Genomic DNA, 11,059 nt, shown 5'->3' on the forward strand with positions numbered 1-11,059 from the left:
CACGGGGGCACACGCCCACAGCAGCCCACGTGCTTTTCAGACAGCGGCAGGCGAGAGGCGCCCATGCACCTGGCCAAAGATGAGACGTAGACAGAGAGAGTTCAGTGCAGGCAGCCAGACGCGAGGTCGGCTGGTTCTTTCCCCTCCCCACAGCGTTTCCTCCCTAGTAGACCTCAAAATTTATTCCAACGTGACTTGTCTCCAGCCACAGTCTAGCAACCCTAGAGGCAGTCTCTTGCTCTCTGCGTAGTTATCTGCGGCAGCACACAACCTCCTGGACAGATGATACCCCGCTGGCGATGTCCGGCAGGAAAAGGACTCGGGCAAAGGCAGAGGAGGGAGAAGCAGCCAGGGTTAGGTCTTCTCAGGAGTGAAGCAGCCCAACTCCGCACAGGAGCAGAGGCACAACCATTCTCCCACCCCATCCCTAGGAACCAGGCAGTCACATGGGTATCCCAAGTTCCTTGCTGGACAAGAACGATGGGAAGCAAAGCAAATGCTGCCAACGCCAGTCTCACGGGGACATATTTCAAGGAACGTTCGGCAATGTTGGGAGACCGGTCACAGAAGCTACATCCACCCAACAGCTCCCTGCCTCCATCCCGCTAGTTCAAAGGAACATAGAAAGCTGCCTTCTACAGAGTCAGACCAGTGGTTCATCTAGCTCAGTGTTGTCTTCACAGACTGGCAGCGGCTTCTCCAAGGTTGCAGGCAGGAGTCTCTTTCAGCCCTATCTTGGAGATGCTGCCAGGGAGGGAACCTGGCACCTAGATGCTCTTCCCAGAGCGGCTCCATCCCTTAAGGGGAATATCTTACAATAGTCAGTGTAGTCACCCATCCTAATGCAAACCAGGGCATATCCTGCTTAGGAAAAGGGACAATTCATGCTCGCTATCATACATCCAGCCCCCCTCCAAACCTTCACGTGATTGGTTTCACGGTGATGAAAAACCACGCTTGAGTTTTCATTGTTAACCTTGGAGTGTCACACCAATCAACTCCACACTGACCGATGGAAGTGGATGGGTTTTTGTTTTAAATTAAGTGCACCCTGCATGCATGGACACCCAGACAAAAGCCCTTGAAGGCTCACCCACTTACACAAAACCAAATTTCCAAGAATGTATGTACTGGTCCAGAATTCCTTCGCATATCTAGATCTCTGTATCCAATTGTGAGCACCTACAGAACGCAGGTAAAAGAGTAGCAGAAACTCATTTTCTAAAAAATGAAGCCCCTCGTGTTTTCAAGGCAGGGACTAGCTACAAAGAGTTACGATCCACAAGGCACTAAATAATATTCTGCCAAAACACTCATGGGGTTGAAGGCAAAATCCTGCAGCCCCTCAAAAAACAACAACAAAATATCCAAGTTTGGAAATGCAAAACACACACACACACACTTTTCACTGCTCCTTTTCACTGCTCATTCATCCCCACAAAAGCCAGCCCCTAACTGCCACGTTTAGCGCATGATTAGCTGAAGACAGAGAGTCATTAAGACCACATCTACCAATGAGAGAAAATGTGGGTCTTTAGACCCCAGGGTTGCAAGATAGCTCTTATACTGAAACTCTGGGAGGAAAGGGGGAGCTGAGGAGAAAACAATAACTACTTCTTCTCCTTCAAAAGGGGAAATGACCGATCACACAGAAGTAGGAACCAAAGAGTCCATTTAACAGGCCTTCCCAAAGCAGGAGGTTTCTTTTATTTGGTCTGTGGTGTGCATTCCTAAAAGGAAAACACTCTCCCATCGTCACCTGCCCTATACCTGGGTGTGCAGAGACATGCACATCTTCTCCAAGAATGCACAGAAGTTTAAAGCTTTCGACTGAACACCCCCCCCCACACACACACACACTAAAAATGGATACCCTGCAAACTGCTGCAACTCAAAAGGAGGCCGAGAGAATCCCGTGCAGTTAAGGAGTTAACTACTTTTCTTGCTTGCTCCATTTTGTAATTTTTCTCTCTCCCCCGTCGCTCACCCACAGACAATTACACCCACCAGCCAGCCAGACATTCTGGTGTCTGAGCATGGGCAAGTTTCTCTGTAGGGTCCTCCCCCCACACTCGCCCACAGCTTTTCTACCCCATTGACCAGGACCGGTGCCAAGCGGAGACCTCCCTCTGTTCTCAGCCAACCACCAACCCTGGGGATTCTGGGAAGTGAATGCCACTGCGGATTAAATAAAGAGTATCTTGTACCCATGTACTTTCTAGCTGTCTGGTTGGGCAGACTCCACAATTGGCTGGCACGCTTTAAAGGTTGATACTGCAGCCTGTCCGGGACAGAGTGATTTCCTGAGTGTATATATAACCCCTACACAGAAAGAAAACGACCGTGGGAGGGAGGCGTTAGGAGGCAGACAGAACTGGGCACCAAAAATACACAGCCTAGTCTACGCACACACACTAGACACCGACAGCCTGTACAAGAATCTGAGTGGTGTGTTTGCTGACTTGCTCCTCCAATGCAATTGTCAAATCTCAACTCGTTTGGAGGTGGGGGTTTTGTTTGTTTTGTTTGTTTAAATGACCGTCCTTCGGTTCTGCATCCATGAAGATTTAAGGGACACTTTGGGTGGCAGGGAAATGGCTTCTTTTCCCACTCATTCTCCCTTCCCCTAAATCTGATACACCTTGTACCACTGCCAACACCAACTAATGAGGACAATGAAACCCAAGGGCAGAATATATGCAACGCTCCCCTCCTCCCTCCCCACTTTAAAAAAAAAAAATGCATGCAGCAAGACAATCTTCTTAGGTATATATTTCAACATAAAAGACCATTTGAGCCTTCAGCAGGAAAAGCAGATATCAGACCAACCAGTTTTAAAAGGCAGATTGGTTAACAGGACACCTTTTTAAACCCCAGTAGAAAAAGTCTAAATATCTCCCAAACAGGAGGAAACTGAAAGGTTTCTTCCAAAAACAACTAGCTGCATGGAATCCACTGGCCACAAAGACAGAATGGTCCAAATCCTCCACACGTTTTACTCAGAAGTAAATCCCACAAGGTTTAAATGGGGCTTATGCTCTTCAAAGTCCTACTAGGGCTAATGTTTACATCATCAGGGTTGTTCTGCACTGCACTGCACAGAAGTTTTCCAGCAGTTCCTACAGCAGACTCCTAAATATATATATATATATCATAGGTGGCCATGTTGGTTCCCATTTTCAGCCATAAGAAGAATGTCGTCTTGTGCTCACACACACTTTGCTCACACTTTCCTTTGGACCAGCCCAAGTGCCCCAGAGATGTGGGGAGCAGCATGCTATTGAGCTGTTCAAGAACTCTTCATCAGGCTGAATGGCAAAGCAAAAAGAATGGGGGGGGGGGGAGAATCCTGTATAAGTTCTATTCAAATCCCATCCATGTTGACTGGTACCTGCATCCTAGCAAATCCAGAGGGCTCCTTTCCAATAAAGGCACCCAGGATTACCAATACCCATGCATCAGAGAGGCTGACACAACGGCTCACAACCGGGACAACTGACTTTCTCGTTTGTTTTTAAATGGTTGCCCCCAGCCCGGCACCGTGCCGGTTATTTAGGCTGAGATCCCCTCTGCACACTTTCTGGAGAGCAAGCGCCGCTTGATTCGCTTGTCCTTTCAATTTCAACAAGGGTGAGATTAAATCTCACCAGGATGCCAGCCGCGGCGGCGGCGTGCAGAGGGGCTCACTCCCTGATCAGCATCCACACCACTGCATTGTGTTTGGTTCCTATCCCGCTGCCTGGCCTCCTGCGTTGCAGCTCACAGCGATTCCGAAATCCACTCCCGATTGCCTCCTAGGAGCTGAACAAGGGGAGGGAACCCAGCTGCCTCTCTGCCTGCGGCGCCTTCCCTCGGCAGGTGATGGGGTGGTCCTGCTAGCACGCCTCTCTGGGCCCTGCTCCCCTGCATCCTAGCCAACCCGGAGCTGCCTTCTACCGAGCCAGACCACGGCTCCATCTAGCTCCGTATTGCTTACCCAGACCGGCAGCGGCTTCTCCAAGGTGACAGGCAGGAGTCTCCCTCCTCAGCCTGGATCTTGAGAGATGCTGCCAGGGAGGGGAATCTGGGACTTCTGGCATGAAAGCATGCAGATGCTCTTCCGATGGCCTCCTTTCCCCTCCGGGGGAATGTAGCCTCCCATGCAGATGCAAACCAGGGCAGACCCTGCTTAGTAAAGGAGGCAACTCATGCTTGCCACCACAAGGCCCGCGAATCTAAGGAGGGCCCCGCTCTTGGAGCCACTTCATCCAGGTTTGGAGGAGGCATCCCGAGGAGGGGAGTGCGGGAACCCCGCGCATCAGCAAGAGCTTTTTAGGCCGGAGCTGTCCCCTCTCCCGCAAATGGTGCTGGAATCGGAATTGTGCAGAGAGGAGGAGGAGGAGGCGCCCACCCCACCCTCTCCCCGGGTCCCCTCCACTCACCCTGGGCGCTTTCCGCTTGTACCGGTTGCTGTAGTCGAACTTCTCCTTCATCTCGTCCAGGCACTGGCCCAGCCGGGCTTTCTCTTCCTTGCCCGTGTAATCCTGCCCGAGGAGGATGTAGGCTCGCCAGTTGGCCGAGTCGAAGCCCCAGTGGCAAGTCCTGTTCTCCAGGGCCTTGTGCGAGTGGATGACGAACTTGTGCGGCGGGTACATGAGGCGGCAGTCCAGGCACTGGATGCACGCCGCCCCGGGGCTGCTGTACAGCTCGGGCACCAGCAGCCCCTTGCATTTGCCGAAGCACTCGTGGTAGACCTTGAAGCTCTTCTCGGTCAGCTCCAGCTCCAGGGCGGAGGAGGAGGAGGAGGAGGGGGCGCCGCCGCCGCTGCTGCCGCCCGGGCCCGACAACAGCTCCTTCTTGCAGCGCGGCGGGTAGGCGCCCCCGTAGAGCAGGGCGTTGCAGAGACGCTCGGCGTCCGTCTTGGTGATGAGGCCGCAGGAGGGCGCCGAGAAAGGCAGGATCCCCATGACTTTGAGGATCTCCAGCTGGTCGGCCGTGCAGCGCGAGCAGTAGACGTGCAGCTCGTCGCAGACGGCGTTGATCTGCTGCAGCGAGAAGTCGCGCAGCACCGAGTTGAGGATCTGCGGCAGGCAGAGGCGCTTCTCGCCGCCCACCACGAAGCACGAGATGGTCTCGCCCTCCAGCACCGTCTCGCAGCGCTCCGTCGAGCGGTCCGAGGGCATGAAGAAGGGGCCCGGCATGACGGCCGGCGGCTGGATGGGCGGCAAGTGGAGCACCGAGGAAGGGTCGCCCGCCGAGGAGGAGGCGGCGGCGGCGGCGGCAGCGGCGGCCGTCGAGGAAGGGTCCTTGCCGCCCGCCTCGCGCTTGTACAGCTCCTGCGCCCAGCGCGCCGAGAAGGCGGCCGGGCCGCCCAGCGAACTCATGGAGCTCAGGTGGAACTGCTCCAGGGTCTTCTGCAGGCCGGGATGGGGCTGGAAGCTGCCGCGGCTGGCCGTCTCCATGGCGGCGCCGGAGGGCACCCCGCGCCTCGGCTGCAGCTGGTGGCGGTCCGAGTGTTGCTGCTGCTGCCGGCGGGGCCCGGACTTCCCGCAACTTCTCCGCCTCGCCAAAGCCGGGGGGGGGTCCCTTGCCGGCGGCGAGCAGGCGCGGCAGCGGGCGAGCGCGCCTCACGCCTCCCGGCTCAGCAGTAGCCGCGGCGGCCGCGCTCCGCCGGCGGCGAAAGGCTGGTGGCGAGTAATCTCATCTTGGCGCAGAGGGAGAGGCAAGGAAAAGGCTCTCGCGGGCACCGGGCGGCCGCGATCTCCAAAGCCCTCTGTCGAGGCGAGCAGCAGCAGGAAACCATGAAAAGGGGAACCCCCTGCCCGCCCCCCCCCCCCGCCCGCAAGAAGAAGAAGAAGAAAGTTTGGGACCCCCCACCCACCCCGGCTGGGAGCCACGCGCGCCCGCACCACCCACCCGCCCCCACGACACTCCTCCGCCGCGAGCCGATCCCCTTGCCAGGAGGAGGAGGAGGGGGGGGATCAATCTGGAGCCGCCGGGAGGGCGCTTCTCTTAGCAGCCGAGCGGGCGAGAGGTCCGGGCAGAGTCCGGCGGCGGCGGCGGCGCCTGCAGAGGGAGGCTCCTCCTGTCCATGTCCACCCAGCGAAGGAGGAAGGAGCGATTGCTGGGGGGGGGCCCCCCGCGGAATTAAGGTTGCTGGCTGGAAGTCGTGCGGAGGAGGAGCGGGAGGCAGCGCCCGAAATGGCGAGCTGGAGCGCGGCCGTCTGGCGGCGGCTTGCGGGGGTCCCCTCCCTGGCGCTGCGCAGGAGCTGTGCCGGCGCGCCTCTTGCTCAGGCGCTGCTGCTGCTGCGCCGCGGGGAGAGGAAGGAGGCGGCGAGGGGCATCCGCGCAGGGCACCTCCTGGCCGCGCCGCTTCCCAGCTCAGACTGAGGCGGCTCCAGGGCTGAGCTAATGCAGGCGGGCAGGCTCGGGCTGAGCGCTCCTCCTCCTCCTCCTCCTCCTCTTGCTGCTGGGGCTGCGGGCTGGGGCTCCCTCCCTCCCGCTCCGTGCGCTGGTGTGTCTGCCTGCCTGCCTGCCTGCCTCGGCGCTTGAATCCCGGCCAAGAATGTGACCAGCAGCTCCCCAGGCTGGGCTCTTCCAGGAACAGGCGCCGCCTCCCTCCCCACCCCCGACGGCTGGCTGGCTGGCTGGCTCGCGCCCGCGCCCGCGCGCTCTCTCCCCCGGAGCCGCGCTGCAAAACGAAAAAAAAAGAAAATGAAGCGGCCTGTGTGAGCCCTGCACACACGCGCGCGCGCGCGCGCATGCACACACACAAACACAAGTCGCGCGCGCGCAGGGACGGCACCCAAAAAAGAAAGAGAAAAAGGACAGTGTGCCCCGCGCAGAGCAAGCAGGCTGGCTGGCAGTGGGGGGGGGGGAGGAGTGAGAGAGGAAAAAATGTTGGGTTCACAGACCTCGCGGCTGCCGAGAAAAGCAAGCGGGAGGGCGACTCCTTCCAGCGCGGCTGCTGCACACCAGAGAGAGGGTTTTGTTGTTGTTTTTGTAAGAGTGGGCGGAGGGGGGAAAGTGGGGAAGGGGGCGGACAGGTGGGTGGGATGGAGAAGCATCGTCTCTAGGCCACCCTGAACTCCATAGCGGAAAGGGCGACATGGACGTGGGATGATATTATATCGCAGACATTTTTAAGTGTGTTTATATACATATTTTAAATTTAATTTGCTATGTTTATCAACTCAGACTCGTATGCACAAGTAAAATATATTTTGAAAGTGGGGAGAGGGGGCGAGCAGGGAGAGAACCGTCTAGGCCACCCTGAGCTTCTTGGCGGAAAAGTGGGGAAGGCAGGAAATTATATTATATTGCATACCCTTCAATTCTGTATATACATACTTATATATCGCTTACTATATACACACCCACAAAAAATAAACTTTTTTAAAAAGTACATAACATGCTTATTTCCTTTCAAAGGGAGCACAAGTGGTACACTTGTCTCCACCACCCCTGGTCATGTTATCTTCACATCAACCCTGCAAGGTAGGTGAGGCCAAGATTGTGCAACTGGTCCAAGGTCACCAACAAGCCTTATGGCTGAGTGGGGGTCTGAGCTCAATTCTCCCTCCTCCTAATCTGTGGTGAGCTTATACATATTGTAAAAAAAAAAAAAAACCCAACTGGCTAGACTGTAGAACGTGGCGTGGTAGTTTCTATATTGCACCATGCTCTGAAGAAAAGCTAAACACGCGTTCTAGAGCAGTGTTTCTCAACCACCGGTCCCTGGACCGCTGCCGGTCCCCGAAGGGTTGAGTGCCGGTCCCTGACTGGGAGTCAACCCCCCCCCCAACTGAAATCAAGGCACTCACTTCCTCAATTTTGCACATGGCATGGAAGAGGAAGAGTATCACGGAGGCATGGGACCCTTCTTGTGCCTTGCCTCCACGTGCTGCTGAGATCTTCCTACAGCTATCTTATTCCCTATCTTTACAGCTTCAAACTGTATGCGGTGCAGGGGCATGGAGGAAAAAGTATGGCAGTGGGCGCCACTTGAAGGGCTGCTGGTTCTTGCATGCTCATTGTTTGCAGCCAAAGGTTGGTTGATTGAAACCCAGCTGCCTGTTGTGGTTGAGGCGCCTTGAGAGGGAACGCTGTTTCCCTCTTGCATCAGTGGGGCTTGCTTGTATGTTGTTTTCATTGGCCCCATGTAGCTTTTGAATTTTTCTAATGGCCCAACATCCCCTCTCCATTGAGTAATCACAAGCACCTCCACTCCAGACATACTGGAGACAAATTTGTTCACCCAGGCTTTTAAATTCAGGGGTTCTCAACCTTGGGTACCCAGACGTTGGTGGACTTCTACTCCCATAATCCCCAGCCATAATGGCCAAATGCCATTGTTGTTGGGGGTTATGGGAGTTTAACTGAGGGACCCAAGGTTAAGAACCCCTAATATTCCATGTTTGCAAAAGATTCCAAATTTAATTATTTCAATGCTTATATTATTTTCATTCTAAACTGCCCAGAGATGCAAGTTTTGGGCAGTATAGAAGTCTGATAGATAGATAGACAGACAGACTTGAAACCCCTTTACTAACTGCTGGTCCGGGAAACTGCGCATGAAGAATGTAGCGGTCCTTGAAACTCTGCACGAAGAATTTAGCGGTCCTTGACTCCAAAAAGTTTGAGAAACACTGTTCTAGAGAACAGCGGTGGGAATCCTATTAATTTCACCCAGTTCTGCAACACAGACCATTGAGCTTGCAGCTAGGTCATCGAGCTTACAGTTATGCATGTATAGGAAAGAAGACAAAGAGGATAGGAAAGGACACTCAGAGAACAATTTGCTATAGGGCAGCAAACAAAGATTATTATTTATTATCATCAGCATCAGAAGCTGCTGGACACTGAGTCAGACCATTGGTCCCTCTGGCCCACGATTGTCTACACTGACTGGCAGCGGCTCTCCAGCCTTTCCCGGCCCTAAGTGGAGATGCTGCCAGAATAGGACCTGGGGCCTTCAGCATGCAAAGTAGACGCTCTGCTCCTGAGCTACAGACCCACCTTCAAAAGGTGGGTCTCCCATTCAGGCCCTCACCACACCAAAACCTGCTTAGCTTCAGCTAGGTGGCTGTATCATGTGCCCTTAGCCAGGCCTGCTCAATTTAGCCCCCCAGCTGTTTTTGGACTACAACTCCCATAATCCCCAGCCACAGCGGCCAATAGCCAGAGATTATGGGAGTTGTAGGCCAACATCTGCAGGAGAGCCAAGGTTAAGCAGCCCTGCCTTAGACCAAGGGTAGATAACCCTGGCTCTTCATTGGAACAGCTGGAGAACCAAGGTTGCCTACACCTGACTTAGACAAACTACAGCCATTTAATTGGAGGGAGTTAGTTTTAATTAGACGTGCATTGTGCCATATTTCATAGGGGCACACACCCACACCCAAAATCTCACCACGCCAAAAAAGCATACACGCATGGAGAGCCCTGCTGGATCAGGCCAAAGATCTGATCTGGTCAAGAATCTTATTTTCTGAAATAGCCACCATAAGCCTCCAGGAAGCCATAAGCAGCCAGGACGTACGCAACAGCCCATCCCGCAATTAGGGTTCCCAGATATACTGCCTCTGAACCTTTGTGTTCCATACAGCCATCATGACGAATCAAACCCAAAGGTCGTTACCGGTATCCGAGGATAACACAGCCAAATCCAGAACCTAGGAAACTGCTCATCTACCGAGTCAGACCCTTGGTCCATCTAGCTCAGGATTGTCTACACAGACTGGCAGCGGCTTCTCCAAGGCTGCAGGCAGGAGTCTCTCTCAGCCCTATCCCGAAGATGCTGCCAGGGAGGGAACTTGGAACCTTCCTACTCTTCCCAGAGCACCTGAAGACGTTTTTCACCATGACAAACACCGGGCACTAAGATTAAGCAAACACTTCATTTACATTGCTTTTTAAAATATATATATATTATTATTATGTTCAACAAATAACAGGCCCATCCCTGAACACTTTGGCCACTGCAACTCAGTGGACAGTAGGCACATCCGTGGAGTTTAAGCTGCCCAACTGGTCACAGCATCCACACCATTGTGGATGGATTGGCAGCACACCAATATGCATAAAGCAAAAAACAACACACACGCACACACACACACACACACACACAACATATTCTCCTCTACTGCCATGTGCTGCAACAGAAACAATGCCTTCCAAGCATGCCTTCAAAGCAAACCGCCTTGGGATTGTTTTAATGAAGGGCGATATATAAATTTTTAAAATAATAATAATAAAATGTGTGAGAGGGTGGAGCGGGGCGGTGTCGGCGTGAACCGGGATTCCGGCAGCAGGACCCAGGGCACTCGACTTCTTGGTGCCACTGTGTGACTCTCAGAGAGACCTGAACTCTCATGGCTCTGCAGCGCCACCTAGACGGTGGCCGGAAAGGTGAACTGCGGCCCATCAGACCAGGTGACCTGGGGAGCCAATAGGGAGCTGACCTTATATCACTGCCGCCTCAGGCCTGGTTCTCTGTTCTGAGCCGTTTCTTGAAAGAAGGGATGGCTTTGATGGCTTTCTTTGGAACCTGCCGGATGTGGATCAGACCCCCCCTGCCTCTGGGGGTCTTCCAGACTTAACAGTTATTGCCTCAGGAACTTTTGGGCCATGCTACCTACCTCTGGCCCCTTTGACGGCCAGCTCTGGAGGCAAAATACCCACAGGATGCACTACTCACGAGTAGCACAAACAAAACATAGGCAGAGGGTAAACAGAAACACGGGATTGCAAATAATCTGATATTAAGGGCGGCAGTTTAATACATATATGAGTATAGGTAGCTGCTTTATACAGAGTCTGGCCATTGTTCTATCTAGCCCAGTAGTGTCTACTCGGACTGGCAGCAGCTCTCCAGCAGAGGCTCTTCCCCGTCCCCTGATCCGTTTTGTTGGAAATGTCAGGGACTGAAGCTGGGGCCCTTCTGCATGCCCAGCAGATGGTCCAGAACAACGTTGTGGCTTCTCCCCACACGGAAATCAGCTGCACAAATTGCCTTCCTATCCCCTACACAGAAACAGTGTAAACCCAGCACAAGATAACCCTAACCCTGAGCCATTTC

General features: G+C 54.1%; 1 protein-coding gene across 1 annotated transcript in view; it reads right to left on the reverse strand.

Annotated features, from left to right (window-relative positions):
* SKI (SKI proto-oncogene) overlaps positions 1-5,828 on the reverse strand; it is a 175,982-nt gene extending 170,154 nt beyond the window's left edge. Inside the window, exon 1 of the mRNA XM_053281525.1 lies at positions 4,422-5,828. Within this exon, the coding sequence (XP_053137500.1) occupies positions 4,422-5,441 (1,020 nt within the window). The 5' untranslated portion in view covers positions 5,442-5,828. The remainder of the gene's footprint in view (positions 1-4,421) is intronic.
* Positions 5,829-11,059: the final 5,231 nt, after the last annotated feature.

This window comes from Hemicordylus capensis, chromosome 16, assembly GCF_027244095.1.
Source record: "Hemicordylus capensis ecotype Gifberg chromosome 16, rHemCap1.1.pri, whole genome shotgun sequence".
Lineage (NCBI taxonomy): Eukaryota > Metazoa > Chordata > Lepidosauria > Squamata > Cordylidae > Hemicordylus > Hemicordylus capensis.